Below are 24,684 nucleotides of genomic sequence, written 5' to 3' on the forward strand. Positions count from 1 at the left end.
CCCAAGAGCTGTCTCTATGATGGCTCCTAGGTTCTTGACCAGAGGTGAAGGGGACAGGTTGATGACTGAATGTGGATGGTTGTGCATGAGATCAGGGAATAAGGTAGAGTTGCCTGAGAAGTTCTGTTTTTCCTGGATCCCAAGGTTGTTTAAGCAGGTGTTCAGGATTCTATGGTCTACCAGGTTGCATGCTGCTGATAGGTCCAGAAGGACTTAAGCCTCTGCCCCTTCGTGATTGGCTACTGATTTGCGGTCACCCCATGTGGATGGGAGAACAGATGTTCTGAAGTCAGGTTGTGCCAGCGGCGTCTGTGAAAGTCAAAAGCTGGGAATGAGCAGCTGTGTCTGCTAGTCTAGTTATTGATTTACATTTTGAGATAGCCCAGAAGTTGTTGAACTTTTATGGTCTAGACCAGGTTTTCCGATGTTCATTGGGAGGTAAGGGTCTCCCTTCAAGTTTTGGTTGTTTGGATGAAAAGTGCGATGAGAGATCATTGAAAAGCTCTTGTGAGTGGGTGAGGGCAGATGATAGGCTCGTGGAGTCCTGAATTGCCCAATGATTTGGAAAATCTCTCTCTCTGTGGATTGGTTGCTGTGAGCAATCCTTTGGAGTAAAAGAGTGTTTTGCATTTGCGGTTTACAGGGTGGTCATTTATTCTGTGTTTTAGATGTTGTTTCTTCCTGTTGTGTATGAGGCTTCTGTTAGTTGCTCGAAATGTTCTCAGCTTTTCGGAAAATCATCTGGGTGTTTGTGTGTGTGCTTTAGTGACTTTGGTAGTTTTACTGGGGCGATCTGATCAAGTGCGTCCAGTAGCAATTAGTGACCGTAGAAGGTTAGCAAGCGTAACCCAGATGGGCCTATGTTCATGGAGCAGTGGGATAGGATGGTCTGACACTCTGATGCCTTACCGAGCCCTGAAAGGTTGTTTAGACTCTGGCTGAAGAGAGGGAAGTTGAGTTGTGGTTAGGGTGGAGACGCCCAGGGTAGTCTAAGAGTAGGCAATGATCTGAGCTGAAAACACTGTCAACGGTGTGAGTTGCTTCTATAATGAGTAAGTGTAGATCAAGGCTCTCTCGGTTGAGTATTAGATTCCTACTACATCTGTTGGAGGTATTTAAAGCCCTCTGTTGAAATCACAGGGCCAAATTCTCAAAAAATAGGAGTGCAGTGAATGCGCTTGTTTCATTTGCACTATTTTCTGAACTGCTCAGATCACCTTATTCACAAAGGTGACTTGAGCATTTTAGTGGGGGGCTGGATAGTAGTGCAAAGATGTGCCGTCCAGCCCCCCTTGCATACATTAGTGTCAGGAGCGCTCTGGCGACACTAATGTATGACAGGCTCCCAGCAAACGCGTGGTCCTTAGGAGCGCATTTCACCGAGACGGGCCGATAAAAGGGCCCGTCTCGGTGAAATGACTGAAATTACCGTTTGGGGGATGGAAATGCTAGAGTGAAAGCCTCGGACTAATGTGCAGCTGTCACACTTTAAAAGAAAATCATGACAGGGTTAGAAATGACCCGGTCGTGATTTGAGCCTTTGCCAGTTCCTAACGGGGGCAGGGGGATGACCCTCTTTTCTGGGCATTTTAAAGCACATTCTGTTTGTGACTTTAAGATGGGCTTTAAACTGGCCAGAAACGTCCCTTTATTTGCGCAAGTGCATAAAGGGGGGACAGGGCACTTGAATGAGCGCATAGACGGCTCCTTCAGACGCCCGCTGTGACCTGGGATGCTTTTTTGGACGCATATGAGGAGTTGTCCTAGAGACACCTCACTTGGACCAAAGAAAGTGTGGAGAATCTGCCCACTGAGCACACAGAGATTCGGGCAAGTTGAGAAGTGACCCGGGAACAAGCTCTACAGCTGTGGTGCTGAATAAAGGGTTGTAGCTGAGGGGGGCCTATACAGCAAGAACTTGAAAGGGAAGAAGAGAGGAAGGTGGATTCTCAGAGAGCAGCACTAATGTTTGGAAAGGAGGTCATGGACAGAATCTCCCCTTCCTCCGTATAAAAGGATTTCCTGATCCTATATTACTTCCTGTGGAAATCCTGCACGCGTTAATATGGCCTTTCCCCGGGAGTCCTATACAACCCCTACATGGGGATTAACTGAATCATGTGGACCCTTCCTGTTACTGCATGCTTACCACATGATGTCATGGTATTTAAGTATGAAAATACCACCAGACGCGTAATGGGGCCCCTGGATATATGGAAGGCGCCACTGTATGTTTAGGTTTTCTATCCATCCTTCAGTTTGTGTCATTAGTAGTGTATGAATTTTAGCAAAGCCCCTTTTTTTTAACTTTATTTGTTTTTAGTCAAAAATATAGACCTTACAAATAATTTGTGATTCTTTCAGAAAATACAAAATTATTAAAATCAGACAACATAAGATATTGTAATATGAACAGAATCAATGTAACATGTTCATCATAAAATGTCTAATTCCTAAATTAAAATTTGTACAGGAGTACACTAGATTTAAGCACCAACAATTCTCAAAATTCATTAGCTCCCTAAAAAAGAGATGCATTTTCCAATTCTTTCTCAATGGTATTTACAAGGTTCATAGTTTTTACTACAGAAGTCTCAGTTAATCCCCACATACATTTAGTCCAAATCCACTCTCTAGCTAGAATCGTGTTAGCTTGCACAAAGGACTTTATAAGACTGCATCGTACATTTTCAAAATAACAGCAATATAAGAACAGATGTTTTAAAGTCTCCAGGGCTTGATTGCAAAAACGACAAACCTCTTTGGTGTCAGCCAATGTATCTTTAGACCAGTGTTTCGTTCTAGATCGAGTATGAATTAGATCTAGCCTGAAGCGCATAAAAGTCTGACGGACCTTAGAACAGGGGCAAAGTGTTAGATAAGACATGCCTGGTTTCTCCTTATGTATGAATTTGCGATATTCCACACAAGAAGGGTAGATTTCCATTTTCGTACAGGTATCGCCCCAATCCTGTAGCAATAGCTTTTTCTTGATTTTCTCTTGAAAAAGTTCCAAATCTTCCATTGGGAGATTAATCTTATCCAGTAAGGTTAGCATGCATTCTTTAAATTGCACCATAGAGGGAGGGTTGTTATCTGTTAACATTCTGTTTAGCCCTGTGTAGAGCGAGTTTCTAATAGGAAATAATATTTTAGCAAAGTTATTTAACATGCGCCAATTGTATCTGGAGTAAAGGGAATTAATCCCCAACTCATGTCTTATCACAGCATTAGGCATAGATAAAGGTAAGCCTAATACATCTTTCCAAATGAGCCCTTGAAGTTGGTCCAATAATGGCCCTAGGTCATGTAAGGAAAGTTCGACTCCGTATAATAAAATGGCTTCAACTTTTTTTGAATAAAATTCCAAAAGTGGTAATAGAGAAAATGTACAAATTTTCTTTAGTAGAATTTTCATTTGGCATTTTAATGGAGCAATTTTCACAATCAGTTGTTCTTTCGTGAATTTATAAGAGGTATTTTTTATTTTTTAGAGAGAATCAATCCTAAGTACAGTAGAGTGGGACTAATTGTAATTGCAGAAACGCCAATTTTCCATACAAACTTACGTACTTTAAGCCCCTTTCAAAAGTATTATCAGAAAGAAGAACGGTAGGGCTACTTACCACTCTTGCACCACAATCGAGAGTGAATATTGAGCGTACTTGTAGCGTTACACCAAATCCCTCCGAAATAAGTGACACTATTCTTTCTACTATCCAGGGTCAGGCACTACAGAGATAAAAACAATAGGTTTGCTAAGCATGAGCGACACAGCACAGAAATCTGAACAAAGTGATAAAGGTAAGTACGTTTTTCGGCATTACCCGAATTGTTCGAGTACAATTGTTCGAATGATACAACTGACCGAATTACAGGGGGCCAAATTGCCCTTCTGCACAATTGACCGTATGGTCATTTTTATATATATAATGGGTTGGCTTGGGGTAATAATAATATAAGGAGATTGGGTGGGGGGTTGGGGTGGGAGTTGGATTGGGTGGGGGGCTGCGGGGGGTTTCCCCCCGCATATATTTTCTATTTGACCGTTAATTGTGCAGAAGGTCAATTGTCATTCGGACAATTGTCATTCGAACAATTCGTATACAACCCATTTTTTCTATGTATAAACTCAATTTTTTTGGCTTTAGAAAGGTATGTCCCCTGTACACAGCCATTTTAAACCAGTATGTCGCAGTGTTGTTATTAATGAGTTTGGGATTTATTCACAAGCACTTGCCACCTGGTGAGCAGCCCAAGAGTGCCTGCAGGCACGGGGGAGCACGAAAACTACCATTGATTGCGAGTCAGTGTTTGCAGCAGGGGATGGCTGGTTGCATGTCACCTGCAGCATCCTGCTGCGGAGTGGAAAGGACTACAGAGGCCACTGCGTGATGGTTTTCACAGAAGAGGGGAGGAGGTCGAGTCCATGTTAGAAATCTGACTGCTAGAGGGCAACAACAAGCAGTAGTTGAGCAAGCAGTCACCTCTGGGTGCTGGACAGGCCAGGATGGTGTCCGAAAAGAGACTCTGGCACTCCCGTCCCCTGCACACCTAAGTGCAGTAAATCAGCCAAAAACTGCTATAGTAAAGCAATTAGAGCAATATTGTGTGACAAATTCGTTCACAAAAAATAATTCAGTAGCACCAATTCTGTGAGCAATTCTTCTTTATATTTCCAAATAAAAGGCACAACGCGATTCGGGATAAACAGTACCCTTCATCAGGTGCAGATCAGTGGATCTCGAATACAGCATTTTCCAAAATGAATCCTAGTTATTGACAGTGAGAACAGTCATCATATTCAACATTTGTAAATCTTGCAAGCGAGAAAATCAAAGAAACAGTTTAAATGGAAACATTTACAACTGGTGAATTATTGTATGTGGCTAGTCCTCTGACAGTAATAATGTCGATATGTGAATTACTATATAGTGAACACGATAGTAAAAGAAAGTATTGGGAGGTGAAAGTAAAGAAATTTCAAGTATGTCACTGAAAAACGAGGGAGGGAAGAATGGTGAACATAAAGCGCCCAAATCACTGTCTTATGAGTAAATCATGCAAGGGAATCAATGCAAAGAGAATCTAAAGGGTGGTGTGGTGGCACGTTTGTGAATTTTAGATACCGCGTAGAAGACTGGAGTTATAGGGAATTGATTGGTTAGGAATTCTTTAGTTTTGGAAGAGATCCATTCATTGGCGTCTGCTTTTCCTAAAAGTCCCAAACATGCCACCACACCAAACTTTAGACCAATAGTAGCAGGTACCAAAAGCATATTCGACCCTTTGGCTATTTACGTGGACAAAATACAACAGCCCCTCGTTCAAACCACAGACACGTATCTTAAAGACACCACAGACTTTCTCAAAAAACCGGACATTGATACGATTTCTACGGACTATCTACTTTTTGCACTAGACGTGGTAAGCCTCTACACGTCTATTCCACATCAAGATGGCCTTGAGGCAATTGAATGGCTCATCCTTAAAGTAGAAGGACTTAGAGGTGACAAACAGTTCATCATAGAACTACTCTACATCATCCTACACAACAGCTATTTCAGGTATGAAGATAAGTACTATGCTTATGCTCAAATCTCAGGCATCTTTATGTACTATCTTGCGAAACATCACATGCTGGATAATGAAACACGGAACAAACACATGGTAGGATGGAAACACTACATCAATGACATTTTTGGAATCTGGAAAGGCTCTAGAGCAGAACTCAATAGTTTTCACTATTTCCTCAACAACATACATCCTAGGATCAAATTCACACTGTAAGTGGGTGAACCATGCTTGCATTTTCTTGATGTTGAACTCGCCATTTCCACCACCGGATTAGAAACGAAGGTCTATCATAAACCCACTGATTTTAACAACATATTACATTATGCCAGCTTCCACCCTAGACAGATGATACAAAGTTTACCGTATAGCCAATTTTTGCGCATCAAAAGAATTACAATCGACAATGCCACACTTGAAAATTAAAATGAAGAACTCAATAAGAGATTTTCCGACAGAGGATATCCTGCTGAGACATTGACTGAAGCAAGGCTTAAAGCTGCAAGACTCTTTACTACATCCAATACGTAAAGACAAAGGGATACCGCTACTTTACATCTCGGAATTCTCCAGACAGAGCTTACATTTGAGAAGAATAATAACAAACAATTGGAAACACCTACACCACGATCCTTTTCTTCAAAAGCTCTTCCTCAAACCCCCTGTGATGGCTTATAAGAGGGGTAGAAACCTCAGAGACAGACTGATCAAAGCTGAGAAGAGTCTGCCAGAAAAACAAAGGACCCTACACGGAAGAAAGGGACGTTTCTGTGCCTCCAGTGGAGCAAATGTAGCCGTGTGATCAAAGGGAATTCCATCCAACACCCCCACACTGGCCAGAAGATACCCCTTAAAGATGTTGCTACTTGCAACAGTACGCGTGTCATTTATGCGATAAAATGCCAATGTGGACTACTATATGTAAGACAAACCAATAGATCAGCCAGAGAAAGATGGCTGGAACATACATCTAACATAAGAACACAAAATACCAAATCACTGGTTGTAAGACATTTCAAGGATCACAGACACAATTTATCGCAGATCAGATTTATTATACTTGAGGACCAACAGATCTTAGCTTCTGGTCTCGCTATGCATGCATGTTGCAGGGTAGAAGGACCTGCAGATCTTAGCTTGTGGTCTCTCCATGCATGAGTGCTGCAGGATAGAAGGACCTGCAGACCTGCGCTTGTGGTCTCTATATGCATGAGTGTTGCAGGGTAGAAGGACCTGCAGACCTGCGCTTGTGGTCTCTGTATGCATGAATGTTGCAGGGCAGAAGGACCTGCAGATCGAGCTTGTGCATGAATGTTGCAGGGCAGAAGGACCTGCAGATCCGAGCTTGTGGTCTCTATATTCATGAATGTTGCAGGGAAGGAGGCCCTGCAGACCTGCGCTTGTGGTCTCTATATGCATGAATGTTGCAGGGTAGGAGGCCCTGCAGACCTGTGCTTGCGGTATCTCTCTGCATGAATGTTGCAGGGCAGAAGGACCTGCAGATCCGAGCTTGCGACATCTATGCATGAATGTTTCAGGGTAGGACGCCCTGCAGACCTGTGCTAGTGGTCTCTCTATGCATGAATGTTGCAGTTAAGGAGGCCCTGCAGACCTGCGCTTGTGCATGAATGTTGCAGGGTAGAAGGACCTGCAGATCTGAGCTTGTGGTCTCTCTATGCATTAATGTTGCAGGGAAGGAGGCCCTGCAGGCCTGCGCTTGTGCATGAATGTTGCAGGGCAGAAGGACCTGCAGATCCGAGCTTGTGGTCTCTGTATGCATGAATGTTGCAGTTAAGGAGGCCCTGCAGACCTGCGCTTGTGCATGAATGTTGCAGGGTAGAAGGACCTGCAGATCTGAGCTTGTGGTCTCTCTATGCATGAATGTTGCAGGGTAGGAGGCCCTGCAGACTTCTGTTTGTGGTATCTCTATGCATGAATGTTGCATGGTAGAAGAACGTGCAGACCCGCACTTGTGGTATCTCTATGCATGAGTGTTGCAGGGTAGAAGGACCTGCAGACCTGCACTTGTGCATGAATGTTACAGGACAGAAGGACCTGCAGATCCGAGCTTGCGGTCTCTGTATGCATGAATGTTGCAGGGAAGGAGGCCCTGCAGACCTGCCCTTGTGCATGAATGTTGCAGGGTAGGAGGCCCTGCAGACCTGTGCTTGCGGTATCTCTATGCATGAATTTTACACGGTAGAAGAACGTGCAGACCCGCACTTGTGGTATCTCTATGCATGAGTGTTGCAGGGTAGAAGGACCTGCAGACCTGCACTTGTGCATGAATGTTACAGGACAGAAGGACCTGCAGATCCGAGCTTGCGGTCTCTGTATGCATGAATGTTGCAGGGAAGGAGGCCCTGCAGACCTGCCCTTGTGCATGAATGTTGCAGGGTAGAAGGCCCTGCAGACCTGTGCTTGCGGTATCTCTATGCATGAATTTTGCACGGTAGAAGAACGTGCAGACCCGCACTTGTGGTATCTATATTCATGAGTGTTGCAGGGTAGAAGGACCTGCGCTTGTGGTATCTATATGCATGAATGTTACAGGGCAGAAGGACCTGCAGATCCGAGCTTGTGGTAGCTATATGCATGAATGTTTCAGGGTATGACGCCCTGCATCAGCTGTCATAGGATCCGACCAGGCAGCGGAAACTGCATTTAATGAGGCCTGGCAACACTTTGGAAAGTTTACAGCCGTGTGAAGGCAGGGACAACTGTTCAAAGCCGCTGAGTTTGACCTACAATCCTGCTCACTTGATGTCACGCATGAAACATCTCTAGTACTGCTACCACAACAAATTACGTATTTAAACTAGAGACACAAGTCAAGGTTCCAATTTGAACTGCGACTTAGTAGCAAAGTGCAGTATCCTGAAGATGCTTAACCGACACTGAGAAACGGTTCACACTGGATCCACTTCTCGGTACTCAACACCAACGAAGTGGTCTTGGCACGTCTATTATGCACCCAAAAGGGATAAAGCATCCGCAAACTCACACTGTTATGTCAACATCAAGTCTTCAAGTGTCCATCTAATACCATCACCAATTGGGTCAAGGGCGTTCGTAGGCCTTGGGTCAACTATCCCGCTGAAGAAGTTCCTACAACTAGTTTGAATCTTGGAAGGAACGAAACATGTTGGGCCTATACAGATACAACTGAGTAGTATCTAAATGAGTATCAACTAACCTTGATGCACTCTAAATATATGGTTACTGAGGCATCACAATTAGAGACATTGTTCAACAAGGGTTTCTATATGTATATATTGTGAGGTTTAATGTTCAGCGAAGAATGAATGTTACAAGTATTCAAGAACTGTTTACATGTTGACCTGTACACTTGAGGTTAGTAGATTACCTCATAGTAGAGATACAGTTTTCTCCTTGATGATGAATACTAAGCACTGTCTATGAAGCACTTGTCACTTTAGCTAGTTTTCTATGTTAGTTTTTATGTGTTTTTATATGATTACTATTTATATTAAAAATTTGCTTTTGAAACAGAATTACTGATGAAGTCAGGTTGAATTCTCCTAAGACTTCTGTTTTTTAGGTTTGCACTGCCCCCACAGATGTGAGTATCCCACCAATATCCAGCGAATTATGTGTCTATAACCTAACTAGCGAGGTGGCCTCTCTTTTGTTGATAGGACGCCCTGCAGACCTGCGCTTGTGCATGAATGTTGCTGGGCAGAAGGACCTGCAGATCCGAGTTTGCGGTAGCTATATGCATGAATGTTTCAGGGTAGGACGCCCTGCAGACCTGTGCTTGTGGTCTCTATATGCATGAATGTTACAGGGTAGGAGGCCCTGCAGACCTGTGCTTGCGGTATCTATATGCATGAATGTTGCAGGGAAGGAGGCCCTCCAGACCTGCGCTTGTGCATGAATGTTGCAGGGTAGAAGGACCTGCAGATCCGAGCTTGTGGTCTCTCTATGCATGAATGTTACAGGGAAGGAGGCCCTGCAGGCCTGCGCTTGTGCAGGAATGTTGCAGGGCAGAAGGACCTGCAGATCCGAGCTTGTGGTCTCTATATACATGAATGTTGCAGGGAAGGAGGCCCTGCAGGCCTGCGCTTGTGGTATCTATATGCATGAATGTTGCAGGGAAGGAGGCCCTGCAGACCTGCCCTTGTGCATGAATGTTGCAGGGTAGAAGGCCCTGCAGACCTGTGCTTGCGGTATCTCTATGCATGAATTTTGCACGGTAGAAGAACGTGCAGACCCGCACTTGTGGTATCTATATTCATGAGTGTTGCAGGGTAGAAGGACCTGCGCTTGTGGTATCTATATGCATGAATGTTACAGGGCAGAAGGACCTGCAGATCCGAGCTTGTGGTAGCTATATGCATGAATGTTTCAGGGTATGACGCCCTGCATCAGCTGTCATAGGATCCGACCAGGCAGCGGAAACTGCATTTAATGAGGCCTGGCAACACTTTGGAAAGTTTACAGCCGTGTGAAGGCAGGGACAACTGTTCAAAGCCGCTGAGTTTGACCTACAATCCTGCTCACTTGATGTCACGCATGAAACATCTCTAGTACTGCTACCACAACAAATTACGTATTTAAACTAGAGACACAAGTCAAGGTTCCAATTTGAACTGCGACTTAGTAGCAAAGTGCAGTATCCTGAAGATGCTTAACCGACACTGAGAAACGGTTCACACTGGATCCACTTCTCGGTACTCAACACCAACGAAGTGGTCTTGGCACGTCTATTATGCACCCAAAAGGGATAAAGCATCCGCAAACTCACACTGTTATGTCAACATCAAGTCTTCAAGTGTCCATCTAATACCATCACCAATTGGGTCAAGGGCGTTCGTAGGCCTTGGGTCAACTATCCCGCTGAAGAAGTTCCTACAACTAGTTTGAATCTTGGAAGGAACGAAACATGTTGGGCCTATACAGATACAACTGAGTAGTATCTAAATGAGTATCAACTAACCTTGATGCACTCTAAATATATGGTTACTGAGGCATCACAATTAGAGACATTGTTCAACAAGGGTTTCTATATGTATATATTGTGAGGTTTAATGTTCAGCGAAGAATGAATGTTACAAGTATTCAAGAACTGTTTACATGTTGACCTGTACACTTGAGGTTAGTAGATTACCTCATAGTAGAGATACAGTTTTCTCCTTGATGATGAATACTAAGCACTGTCTATGAAGCACTTGTCACTTTAGCTAGTTTTCTATGTTAGTTTTTATGTGTTTTTATATGATTACTATTTATATTAAAAATTTGCTTTTGAAACAGAATTACTGATGAAGTCAGGTTGAATTCTCCTAAGACTTCTGTTTTTTAGGTTTGCACTGCCCCCACAGATGTGAGTATCCCACCAATATCCAGCGAATTATGTGTCTATAACCTAACTAGCGAGGTGGCCTCTCTTTTGTTGATAGGACGCCCTGCAGACCTGCGCTTGTGCATGAATGTTGCTGGGCAGAAGGACCTGCAGATCCGAGTTTGCGGTAGCTATATGCATGAATGTTTCAGGGTAGGACGCCCTGCAGACCTGTGCTTGTGGTCTCTATATGCATGAATGTTACAGGGTAGGAGGCCCTGCAGACCTGTGCTTGCGGTATCTATATGCATGAATGTTGCAGGGAAGGAGGCCCTCCAGACCTGCGCTTGTGCATGAATGTTGCAGGGTAGAAGGACCTGCAGATCCGAGCTTGTGGTCTCTCTATGCATGAATGTTACAGGGAAGGAGGCCCTGCAGGCCTGCGCTTGTGCAGGAATGTTGCAGGGCAGAAGGACCTGCAGATCCGAGCTTGTGGTCTCTATATACATGAATGTTGCAGGGAAGGAGGCCCTGCAGGCCTGCGCTTGTGCATGAATGTTGCAGGGCAGAAGGACCTGCAGATCTGAGCTTGTGGTATCTATATGCATGAATGTTACTGGGAAGGAGGCCCTGCAGGTCTGCGCTTGTGCATGAATGTTGCAGGGCAGAAGGACCTGCAGATCCGAGCTTGTGGTCTCTATATACATGAATGTTGCAGGGAAGGAGGCGCTGCAGACCTGCGCTTGTGGTCTCTATATACATGAATGTTGCAGGGAAGGAGGCCCTGCAGACTTGTGCTTGTGGTCTCTATATACATGAATGTTGCAGGGCAGAAGGACCTGCAGATCTGAGCTTGCGGCCTCTGTATGCATGAATGTTGCAGGGAAGGAGGCCCTGCAGACCTGCACTTGTGCATGAATGTTACAGGGCAGAAGGACCTGCAGATCCGAGCTTGCGGTCTCTGTATGCATGAATGTTGCAGGGAAGGAGGCCCTGCAGACCTGCGCTTGTGCATGAATGTTGCAGGGTAGGAGGCCCTGCAGACCTGTGCTTGTGGTATCTATATTCATGAGTGTTGCAGGGTAGAAGGACCTGCAGATCGAGCTTGTGGTCTCTATGCATGAATGTTGCAGGGTAGAACGACCTGCGCTTGTGGTATCTATATGCATAAATGTTACAGGGCAGAAGGACCTGCAGATCCGAGCTTGCGGTATCTATATGCATGAATGTTTCATGGTAGGACGCCCTGCAGACCCGCACTTGTGGTATCTATATGCATGAGTGTTGCAGGGTAGAAGGACCTGCAGACCGAGCTTGTGGTCTCTCTATGCATGAATGTTGCAGGGTAGAAGGACCTGCAGATCCGAGCTTGCGGTGTCTGTATGCATGAATGTTGCAGGGAAGGAGGCCCCACAGACCTGCGCTTGTGCATGAATGTTGCAGGGCAGAAGGACCTGCAGATCTGAGCTTGCGGTCTCTGTATGCATGAATGTTGCAGGGAAGGAGGCCCCACAGACCTGCGCTTGTGCATGAATGTTGCAGGGCAGAAGGACCTGCAGATCCAAGCTTGTGGTATCTATATGCATGAATGTTGCAGGGAAGGATGCCCTGCAGACCTGCGCTTGTGATATGATATGATATGATAGTTTATTTATATAGCGCCTATACATAATGGCCCTCATTACGACCCTGGCGGAGATCCATGGTGCAATTTGCACCATGGACCATGGCGCAGAGCTGCCAACTCCGCCATGGGGGTTGGCGGACTTACCGCCCCATTCCGACCTTGGCGGGGCGGTAAGTCCCCAATCCCCATTTACCCTTCCCCATTCCCATTTTTGCCCCATAGGGTATAATGGGAGTGGGGAAGGCGTTAATTACGCCACCGTAGATTACGGTGGCGTAATTAACGAGGGGTCCCGTAGCGCCATGGATTTTTCCGCCCGGAAAATCCGGGCGTAAAAATCACCATGGCGCTACGGAAAGTCCTAATCTGGCGGAGAGGTACGCCATGCATTACGCTGGCGTAAACCCCTCTCCGCCAGGGTCGTAATGAGGGCCAATGTGTTTCAAAGCGCTTCAAGGCAAGGGAGGGAAGAAGGGAAAATACAATGACATTCTTACAGGCCATGAACAGTAAGGATGTGAAATTAACTTTCGTACTCGGCCTGACGACATTTCAGATAGTGCAAGAGCTAAGACATAGATAAGGAAGGGAGGGGGAGAGTGGGAAGGAAATAGAAACAGGCGACTACCGTACTAGGCCTGACAATGTTTCAGATAGTGCTGGAGGGAGGGGGGGGGCATTAAGGGGATGGGGGAGCGACAGATGAGGTTGCTATCATTCTAGGTCCAGGGACAATTCTGATAGAGTAAGTGCATAGAAGAAAGTAAGGGGAGGCGGGGAGGAGATAGGAAAATGGAGAGGGGAGGGGAGGAGGGAACAGAGAGTAAGCAGTCTAAAAGAGTGGAGAAGCAAGAGGGGAGAGTGAATACAATTGCAGAAGTCAGTAGTAACACATAATGTTGCAAGCCAGGATACAAGATGAAGATGGGAACAGCATGATTCAGGGCCAACATGAGTACAAGATGCAAAGGAAGTCCAGCATGAGAGTTGAGAAAGGGTGATGCACCGTGAATCAATGAAGTGCGCACGGCTGTGGGGTAAGGAAAATGGGACACTGTTTCTTGACTTTTGTCCACTGAGACGAGCGACTGCAAGTTTGGCTGCAAATTACAAGATACGATCGTGCTTGCTTTACCTTGACTGCCGTTACCATCCTGCTGCGCTTGGTGCGTTTTAAACCTGGCATTTTGTGTAATTCGTGCTTTGTACTGCCTACTGCCTTTCAACTTGTGGAAAGGCCTTCCAAGATGGCCGTTCCTTGCTTCTGTGTGCCTTTGTTTTGGACATTGCTTCCTGTTTTCTTCTGTGCCAGCTCCTGCCCCCCTCTCCCACTGGCTGCCTTCGGCCCTTAAGCCAATGGCAACAACCGGGAGGCGGGAGCCGGCTTCACCGCGTAAGGCCCACAACGAAGGCCCTGTCTACCCCTGTCCACCACGGTACGCCGGATCGCCGCCCCCCCTTGAGTGTCTGTGGTGCCCCCATTCCCCCCGTGAGTGTCTGTGGTGCCCCCACGCCCCCCTCATGAGTGTCTGTCTGCACCCATGCCCCCCATGAGTGTCTGTGCGCCCCCACTATGCCTCGCTCCCCCCCTTTTTTGGCTCTGTATAGCCCCCTGCCCCCCTTACCTGCCTTCTACCCCTTTCCCCCTCCAAACTTTCCCTCCTCTTCTACTATCTTCCTACTCCCCATCCTACTTATTTCTCCCTCCTCTCAGCCTTCCTACTCCTAGCACTTACTCCTATCATCTGATCCCTTGACTTTTGATGGCAGCTTGTCTGTCTCCCCTCCTTCCCCCTTGTTCTTCTCCCTCCTCCCCCCACCCCTGCTTTTGAAATTTGTCACTGACAAATGTGCTCAGTAGCGTGCCTTGTTCATCTCCTTCTCCCCACTCATATCCCCCCATACCCCCTACCCCTCCTCTTGTTTACCTCCTGCACTACATCAATTGTCGTCAGACATAGTAATGTTACTGCTTGCTTTGTTCTCCCTCTTTTCCATTACCTCTTGCCTTACTTTTTCTATGCACTTGCACTATCAGAAATGTCGACAGGCCTATTGCGATAGTTATTTTTCACATTCTGTATTGTTTCAAGGACTTTAACTGAATGTAACTATATTTTCCTATGTCCCCTCCCTCCTTGAAGTGCTTTGAAACACATTGTGTATAGGCGCTATATAAATAATCAATCAAGTCCATAAAAGTAAAATCCAGCATTGGCCACAAGACGGTGATGGTGAAACCAGAATGTATCAGGAAAGACTCCTGTGTGCGGGAAGGGGGGGCAAGAGAACAACATGGAGGGACCAGAGAGGGTGGGGATGGCCTGTGGGGACAGAGGGTGTAAACACATGTTGATGCATGCTTACCTGCTGTCTTAGCAGGGGGTCGGACCCTGGATCCTCCTGGTCTGAACAGGTCCAAACAGGAATTGCCCTTTTCTTTGACTCCCCTTCACTTTGGACGCCCGGGTGAGAGATGCCCTTGATCTAAGAGTTAAGAGCAGGAAGGAAGAGGCAGGGCTAAGAAGGTGGGTGGTGCTTAGGCCAGGTGACCTAGATCCACTTACACCTGCTCCCCAGCTGCATGAATGTTGCAGGGCAGAAGGACCTGCAGATCCAAGCTTGCCATATCTATATGCATGAATGTTTCAGGGTAGGACGCCCTGCAGACCTGTGCTTGCGGTATCTCTATGCATAAATGTTGCATGGTAGAAGGATGTGCAGACCCGCACTTGTGGTCTCTATATGCATGAATGTTGCAGGGTAGAAGGACCTGTTGACCTGCGCTTGTGGTATCTATATGCGTGCATGTTGCAGGGTAGAAGGACCTGCAGACCTGCGCTTGTGGTCTTTATATGCATGTGTTTACATTGTTGGCCTGCCATCGCAAACAACTCCTCACCCGAAGCGCTGAGGTGGCCTTGCTGTGGCATAAAGCGCTATACTAGGAACAATCATGTCAATCTTCTTTGTGATGACAGTCATGTAACACAAGCAATCCCTGGTACAGGATTCCTGAGCTGTGCAGGGACTGCGCTTTGAGGTCAGGGTGCAGCACAGTGAGGTCAAATGATGACAGCTGTCGACTCTACTGCTCCAGGACAGATGCTCCCGTGTCAGATACAGTCAAACACACACCAACCCAACAACATAACAAGTGACAGCATAACCTTCCAAACCAATCACGCCTGGACCCCAGCACGTGGCCTTGCAGGTGTGGTACTCTGCAGGAATGTCCACGTGCCCTATTCCTTTTTCCCTTTTGTACCCACTGCATTCACTGTGTACAAGGTGCACTCTTGCACGTCAGACCACTTGTCCAGGAAATCCCAGATTTTTTGTCTGGGGTCTGCAAGGTTACACTCCCCCTAACACAAAGGTCCACACACCCACAGCTCCCCGTCCTACTTGAGACTGGGTGATCTGCTCTTCACTGTTTCCTCCCCTGGATACTAGGTCCTCACACTGTCCATTCCCCCCCTTACCCGAGACTGGGTGATCTGATCCCCACTGTTTCCTCCCCTAGATGCTAGGTCCTCACACTGTCCACTCCCCACCTTACCCTAGACAGGGTGATCTGATCCCCACTGTTTCCTCCTCTGGATGCTAGGCCCTCACACTGTCCACTTCCCACCTGACCTGAGACTGGGTGATCTGATCCCCACTGTTTCTTCCCCTGGATGCCAGGTCCTCACACTGTCCACTCCCCACCCTACCTGAGACTGGGTGATTTGATCCACACTGTTTCCTCCCCTGGATGCTAGGTCCTCACACCGTCCACTCCCCACCTTACCTGAGACTGGGTGATCTGATCCCCACTGTTTCCTCCCCTGGATGCTAGGTCCTCACACTGTCCACTCCCCACCTTACCTGAGACTGGGTGATCTGATCCCCACTCTTTCTTTCCTCCCCTGGATGCTAAGTCCTCACACCGTCCACTCCCCACCTTACCCGAGACTGGGTGATCTGCTGCTCACTGTTTCCTCCCCTGGATGCTAGGTCCTTACACTGTCCACTCCCCACCGTACCCGAGACTGGGTGATCTGCTCCTCACTGTTTCCTCCCCTGGATGCTAGGTCCTCACACTGTCCACTCCCCACCCTACCCGAGACTGGGTGATCTGCTGCTCACTGTTTCCTCCCCTGGATGCTAGATCCTCACACTGTCCACTCCCCACTCTACCCGAGACTGGGTGATCTGCTCCTCACTGTTTCCTCCCCTGGATGCTAGGTCCTCACACTGTCCACTCCCCACCCTACCCGAGACTGCGTGATCTGCTCCTCACTGTTTCCTCCCCTGGATGCTAGATCCTCACACTGTCCACTCCCCACTCTACCCGAGACTGGGTGATCTGATTCCCACTGTTTCCTCCCCTAGATGCTAGGTCCTCACACTGTCCACTTCCCACCTTACCTGAGACTGGGTGATTTGATCCACACTGTTTCCTCCCCTGGATGCTAGGTCCTCACACCGTCCACTCCCCACCTTACCTGAGACTGGGTGATCTGATCCCCACTGTTTCCTCCCCTGGATGCTAGGTCCTCACACTGTCCACTCCCCACCTTACCTGAGACTGGGTGATTTGATCCCCACTGTTTCCGACCCTGGATGCTAGGTCCTCACACTGTCCAATCCCCACCTTACCCGAGACTGGGTGATCTGATCCCCACTCTTTCTTTCCTCCCCTGGATGCTAGGTCCTCACACCGTCCACTCCCCACCTTACCCGAGACTGGGTGATCTGCTGCTCACTGTTTCCTCCCCTGGATGCTAGGTCCTTACACTGTCCACTCCCCACCCTACCCGAGACTGGGTGATCTGCTCCTCACTGTTTCCTCCCCTGGATGCTAGGTCCTCACACTGTCCACTCCCCACCCTACCCGAGACTGGGTGATCTGCTCCTCACTGTTTCCTCCCCTGGATGCTAGGTCCTCACACCGTCCACTCCCCACCTTACCCGAGACTGGGTGATCTGCTGCTCACTGTTTCCTCCCCTGGATGCTAGGTCCTTACACTGTCCACTCCCCACCCTACCCGAGACTGGGTGATCTGCTCCTCACTGTTTCCTCCCCTGGATGCTAGGTCCTCACACTGTCCACTCCCCACCCTACCCGAGACTGGGTGATCTGCTCCTCACTGTTTCCTCCCCTGGATGCTAGGTCCTCACACTGTCCACTCCCCACCCTACCCGAGACTGGGTGATCTGCTCCTCACTGTTTCCTCCCCTGGATGCTAGGTCCTCACACTGTCCACTCCCCACTCTACCCGAGACTGGGTGATCTGATTCCCACTGTTTCCTCCCCTGGATGCTAGATCCTCACACTGTCCACTCCCCACTCTGCCTGAGACTGGGTGATCTGATCCCTACTGTTTCCTCCCCTGGTGTTTGTAGATCCCTTGCTGCCAAATTGATGCCCTTTCCTCCTCCCCCCTTCCCTTTGTTCTCTGCTTTCGTCACTAAATTCTTCCCCGTATGATTGTAAAGCGGTCCATTGCTTCCTGAAGCTCGGTCCGTGCTAAAGAATTACCCTAATGATAATAGTAATAACACATAATAATGGAAGTCTGCGCTGGGGCACATTTCAAGCCCACCCTGAAATCAGTTGCTGGCTAATTTCAGTAGAAACCATGCACATGGGGCACACGCTTGATCTCAGGAGTATCATGTGTAAGCCCTGTCCCAATCAGCGGTGTGCCTTGATCACCCTACACCCTACACTGACGCTGCAGGCATCCGAACTACCAAGAGCTATGCCTACCTTTTATCCCCTCTCTTACCTGTACACATCCTTCATGTTAGTTCAGCTCTACTGCCCCTTCATGCTTCCTCACCTCTCGTTGCTTGTTCCATTGCTCTACACCTAAGGTCTGCATGCCCCTGGCTGACTGTGGCACTGCATGCTAACATCTGGACAAGCCTCAGCACTATTAGACAAATTGGTGGAGTATCAAAACACATAACATGCCTAAATATAAGGTGCCAAAACATAACATCTAATATCAATGGCACCAGACCAGGAACGTCTCTGTCTCCAGGGTTCCATGTGTTAATATCCCTGCAAAAATATCGCCATACAAAAATATTGCCATATTTTTGTGGTGATATTAAGGCATGGAACCTGCGAGGGACACCCCCGCAACCCTCGCTCCCAAAAAACCCTAATATTATCCCCACTAAGAATATCGCCTATGGCCGTTCCCAACAACCATATATATGGCGATATTTTAAGTGGGGATAATATTACCTGATACTGTCTCCAGATCACCCGTTGCAGCTTGGGAAACCACACGTTGAATGGGTGGCTGGCACTCCACAACATAGCAAAGCCGTAATCTTCAAATGACAAAGACCTTGAGAAGAGGCAGCGATACCAAGGTTTGCAAAGCCTAGTGTTGTCAATAAGAAGAAGACCTTTGCAGGCTCCATCATTCATTGTGGTCCTTGGCCTGGGTCCCTAAAGGTAACTTCTCCACTTTTTCAATTGATTAATCGCCAGCCCCCCATCCCATGGCCAAAAATGATTTCTCCAGCATGGGATCTGGCATGGATTCACATGCTCATGAATATGACCTCCGAGCTATTTTTAAGTTTTTTCATGTTTTTAATGGAACAAATTCTATTTTTTTTCAAAGAAGCCTGTGTGCTCTTTTCTTCATATGCCGACAGCAGGGATCCGGTGTCGGTGAAATTCCACACCCCTCATGGGTAAAGATCATCAGAAAATCTATAAGGCCTTTGGGCCTACTTCGCGCCCTCCGTCCATGACGAAGGAGAAGGAGGAGGGAAGGCCCCTCTTCAGGCCCTGCAGCAAATGCGGGCTACAGAACGAGTTTGTGGAGGACAAGGACCTGCAATGCCTCTCCTGCCTGCACCCGGACCACACGGAAGTGGAGTACGAGTTATGCCTCAGTTAATCCAAGAAGACAACGAAGGACAGACATAGTAGACTGGTGGCATGGCTTAATGCCAACGCCTCTGACCCGTGCCCCGAGCAGGGTCATGCCTCACCCAGGACTGGCCGGTCCGAGCAGCGGTCTTCTAAGTCCTTCAAGGGCACCTCATCCATGGGGGCCCAACATAAAGCCAAGAGCCGCAAGTCCGAGTCCACCGGGTTCGCCGCGGAAGCCGGTCCCAAACTGGATAGGGCGCCATCAGCATCACCTTCCACCTCCATTGCCAGCCGACAATCAAGCTCCTCTTCGAAGAGGAAGTCAACTACCCTGGCTAAACTACGTGTTTAATCTGAGAAGCTGTGTACGGAGGAGAAGATGGCTGAACAGCCCATGCAGTGCAAACCGGCACAGGCTAAGACCTCATCAGTGACTGTTACTGCCACAACAGCTAAGGGCGCTGTACCTGCGAGGGTAGCTCCCATGGCTCAGGAGGTATCCCTACCCCCAAGGCATGACACCACAGCAGTGACTTCGGCAAAGCCTGCAGGCACGCCAGAAGGGGGGAAGCCGTCTCTGACCTCAGTTCAAGACCCTGGAGGGGGGGGAGGCCCAGAAACAGCCCTCTCTGACTGACGAAGATCAGGAGTCCTTACAAACAGTCCATGAGGACATTTAAGAGGAGGACCACAGCGACAACGATGCAGAGCCTAGTTTTCCTGTTTTGTCTTCTCAACCGAGGGACATTTCCTTGGATATTCTGTGGACTCTGCACACCTTGTTGTCAGAGATCTAGATGATGCGGCTCTGGTACCTGTGGTCCCCCAGGCCCCCGATTAACCTCCGGCAAAGAAGAGGAGGCATCATCCGATGCCCCCATTTTAACTGTCACCACCACGTCGGGTCCCTTCTCCCCCAGCAGACACAGACACAGGGACAGATACGGCCATGACGACGGATGATGACGAGGATATTGTTGCAGTGGACAGTGAATCGCCACATTTGGATGCTCTTCATATAGTGTCCCCACCGGATGAGGTGGGTTCTTTCCACTCCATGATCTCCAGGACCTCTGAGCTATTCCAGCTGGTGCCCAACGAAACCGAGAAGGAGGGTTTCTTGTACCAGAGGTGTGAGGCTAAGAGGAAGGCAATCATGGCGGTGCCCCTTCTGGGTGACGTTTGGGTAGAGGGCCTGGCCCTCTTGAAGAACCCTTGCATAGCTCCAGCCAAACAGGATAGGCTGGAGAAAAAATCTAGGGTGCCGGCACTCTGCACCAAAGTGCCTGAGGTCGCAGCCGTTACCGGATTCGGTGGTATCGGCGGCCACAAGGAAATGGTCGGCCAACCGGGCCTAATCGTATTCGGTACCTCCAGACAGTGAGGGGAAAAGGAGGGATGCCATGGGAACGAAGGTGATTTACACTGCGGCGTGCACTATCAAGGCGGCCAACACACTGGCAGTCCTAGCCAGGTACGACAGGGAGTTGTGGTACAAGCTGGGGACGATTTTGGAGTTCCTCCCCGACGATATGAAGATGAAGGCAATCACTCTCTTCCAGGAAGGGGAAGTGGCGTCACAGTGGCATAGGATGTCGCCGACACAGGGTTACGGCAAATGGGGAACAGTGTCTGCTTTCGTTGCCAAGGTTGTATGAAAGCCACAAATTTCCGTCAGGAAGTCCAAGCGAAGGTGCTGGACATGCTCTACGATGGAGAGAATCTATTTGGGAAGGTCGTTGACAAGTCCCTCCAGGCCATCAAAATGGATACAGTGACAGCCCGTTCCCTGGACACTCTCCAGCAGCACTGCTCTTCTTTTCACTCCTCCATGGGGAAGTCGAGCAGGTCTTCAAAAGGTTTCTCCACATCGTAGCCTCAGCCTTCCAGATCCACAACTCAGGAAGCCTACAGAGGCCGTGACCAGACCTCTGGTAGCAGAGGACAACGCAGCTGTGGCCCGCAGTGCAGGACACCAGCGCTGAAGCAAGCCTCAATGGACCGGGACACCGGGCTTCCACTCGTGCACCCCAGTGGGAGGTTCATCAGCGAGTGGAGAAAGATCACCACCAACAGGTGGGTGCTGGACGCTCTCACCCAAGGATACACCCTGGAGTTTCAATGCAGGTGTCAGCGGATCACTCTGGTTACCCATCAGGCGCAGAACATCCCTGAGCTCCTGGAAGAGGTACGGGCCATGCTGCAAAAAGGGGCGATAGACATAGTTCCCCAATGGCTCCGGGCCTCTGTAGTCTATTCCAGATACTGGTCAGAAAGAAGACCGGGGGCTGGAGACCTATCCTAGACTTATGACATTGGAACAAATACCTACAGTCCCAAAAATTCAGGATGGTCACCTTGCAACTAGTGCTCGGCCAACTGGAAAGAGGAGATTTCTTGACATTGTTGGAACTGGAGGACGCCTGCTTCCACATCCCCATTCACAAGAAACATCGAAAGTTTCTACATTTCATGGTGCAGGGACAGCACTACCAGTTCAAGGCCCTACTTATCAGCTGAGGTCGGCCCCCTCAGTGTTCACAAAATGCCTGGCACCAGTGGCGTCCCATCTACGTCTACAGGGCATACACATATACCCGTACCTGGACGACTGGCTGATTCACGCCTGCTCGCGAGCACTGGCTGACCGTCCGGCTACAAACAGATCTGGGATTCTCCATCAACTATCCGAAGTCCTGCTTAACACCATCACAGAACGCTCTGTTCCTAGCCGCCAGACTCAATGCAGTGACTTGCTTGGCGTCACCCTCGGAGCAGAGGATAGCAGCCATTCTAGGAAAGGTGCAATACTGTTGTCGTTGAAGAAGGCCACGATGCGTGCCATCAAGTCGTTACTGGGCATGATGTCATCCTGTATCTACCTCGTCCGGCTCCGCAGGTTGCAAATGCAACCCCTTCAGGAATTCCTAGACGCCCGCTGGATACAGGTGTCCAGAAGCTTCATGGACAAGATCTGTCTCATCAACGAGTTCCGTCGAGCGATAGTATAGTGGGGCATCCACTCCAACATCGGCCAAGGTACAGGTATCCAGACCTTCTCAGCCTTTCAGCGTCGCTTCATGATAAGATGCCAGTGGGTTCGGATCTTCTCGCCAGAGGCGGCGCAATCCTTCATCTCGACCCAGGATCACTAAACCTGAGGGCTTGGATATTGCAGCCCTAGAGTTTGTAGGATATGAGTTGCCTGCGGACTGCAGGGTGGTCCTCGACAAGGCCTGGGCATTGTTGACTTTGAAATGCTACGGTCACAAGTGGAAGCGCTTCACTATGTGGTGCCGGTCTCAGACGATTACCCCTCTACGGGTCACGGCCCCGCTGATCCTTCCATGCTTGCTATCCTTGACCAAGGCAGGACTGGTGCATGCCTCTATCAAGGTACATCTGGCAGCTATCTCCGGCTACACCAGGTCTCCGGGAAGATCTTCACTTTGGTCCCAGTGACTCGTGAAGGAGTTTCTCAAAGGACCTTTTTGATTGTTCCCACTGGTGAAGGCTCCTGCCCCTGCATTGGAGCTCAACGTGGTTCTGACAAGGCTCATGGGGGCCCCCTTCAAGCCTATGCATCAGGCCCCACTGAAATTCCTCTCATGGAAAATGGCTTTCCTTGTGGCCATCACCTCTGCCAGGAGGGTAGGTGAGATTCAGGCCCTTTCATGCAAGCAAAGGTATCTGACTTTCCACCAATAGAGGGTGGTACTGCATACGCACCCCTCTTTCATGCCGAAGGTTCTGTCAGGATTCCACCTCAACAAGCCTTTGGTGTTGCCTGTTTTTTCCCAAAACCTTTGTCGCCGGCAGAAAGGGCCTTGCACTTTTTGGACGTTGCTCATGCCCTGAAGTTCTACATGACACGACAAAGAGTTTTCAGAAGACTTCTCAACTATTCGTGAACTTTGGTCCTGTGAACCATGGGAAGGCCTTGTCCAAGGCTTCCATGTCAAGGTGGCTCAACGCTGCATCATGCACTCTCATCGGTTGATGAACTGACCGCTGCCTGGCCGTCCGAGAGCCCACTCCACCAAAGCGATTGCTGCGACGACGGCATTCCTGTCTGGTGTGCCCCTGCTGGACATCTGCAGGGCTGCTACCTGGAGGTCCACGCACACCTTCACAAAGTTCTACTACGTCGTCAGATTTTCCAAGGAGGAGTCCAGAGTCTTGCAACTACTGCTACGCAACCTGTGGGCTTGAGGTGAGTCTGTTCCAAAAGGTAAGAGTTAATTGCTTCTGTTGAGCCTTGCCACCTCCTGTGGTTGTGCATGTGTGTACTGCTGTGTATTCTTAATTCATGAGCATGTGAATCCATGCCAGACTCCATGCTGGAGAAGGAACACGTTACTTACCTGTAACTGTTGTTCTCCAGCATGGGTCTGGCATGGATTCACATGCGAACCCTCCCTCCTACCCCTCTGTGGATCTTCTTTGTCATACTGCCTCTTTATGTGCTACCAAATCTGAAGATGGCTGCCAAAAGAAGGGTTTGGGGAGAGGACTGTCATTGGATGAGGGCAGTATGACCCAGAGGACCGTGATTGGTTTAGAGGAGGAATACAGTTTTTAAGTGAAACCTTGCTGTCCCTTTGGGCATGCTGTCCAGGGTGCACAATCCTGCCCATGCTGTAGGAAGGGGGACAGCATCGTGCTTTGACATGTGATCATTCCCCGGGAGGGGTAGACCCTCTGGCCCTTCACTACAGGGTCCTCTGCTCAGCAAACACACAGATTAACAGTAAGCAACTATTTTTGAATAAAGGAGTAACACATTTGCACTGTCGCCTGATGTCCTGCAGGGGTCTTTGTTGTCTGTATTGTTTTTATAATTTGTCACATATTTCACAATTTGTACAGGATTGTTCCCATAAAGATTGTCTGTGAAAAGGGAGTCTGGTGGCAGGAACATCCCTTGACCGTACACTGTGATTAGTTGATACCTCAGATTTGTTTCTAAAGCAGCTTTTTCCACTTTCCTTTTCTTTCAGAAGATTGTGAAGACGTTTGCCATCTGTAAAATAAACATGGGCGTTGCAGCTTCCAAAAGCATCCCTGGATCCTGTGTGTCATTCTTAACAGTCTTTGAGCATAGTGCTTATTATTGGTCTTTTCATATTTTCTGGAACTTGCCCCCTGTGCCTCTCTATAATGCTGTCATGTCTGACTGTGGGGTGGGTTCCTGCATGTACCCTCCTAGCACTCCCCCACCTCCCCTCCATTGGCACTTATCTGACCCGAATGTTATAATGCTGTGTGGGTCTGCTTTCCCCTCCCCTT

The 24,684-nt window shown here is 48.5% G+C and overlaps 1 protein-coding gene across 6 annotated transcripts in view; it reads left to right on the top strand.

The window, feature by feature from the left end:
• Positions 1–24,456, top strand: part of LOC138579456 (protein FAM118A-like) — a 334,356-nt gene extending 309,900 nt beyond the window's left edge. For 2 of the 6 annotated variants that reach the window (XM_069649786.1, XM_069649787.1), the window contains exons 11-12: positions 3,724–3,804; positions 24,396–24,456. In XM_069649786.1, the coding sequence (XP_069505887.1) occupies positions 3,724–3,804; positions 24,396–24,424 (110 nt within the window). In that variant the 3' untranslated portion in view covers positions 24,425–24,456. The remainder of the gene's footprint in view (positions 1–3,723; positions 3,805–24,395) is intronic. The other 4 variants (XM_069649790.1, XM_069649789.1, XM_069649788.1 and 1 more) reach the window with 3 other exon arrangements.
• Positions 24,457–24,684: the final 228 nt, after the last annotated feature.

Source organism: Ambystoma mexicanum, chromosome 3p (genome assembly GCF_040938575.1).
Source record: "Ambystoma mexicanum isolate Mex_15411 chromosome 3p, UKY_AmexF1_1, whole genome shotgun sequence".
Taxonomy (NCBI): Eukaryota; Metazoa; Chordata; class Amphibia; order Caudata; family Ambystomatidae; genus Ambystoma; species Ambystoma mexicanum.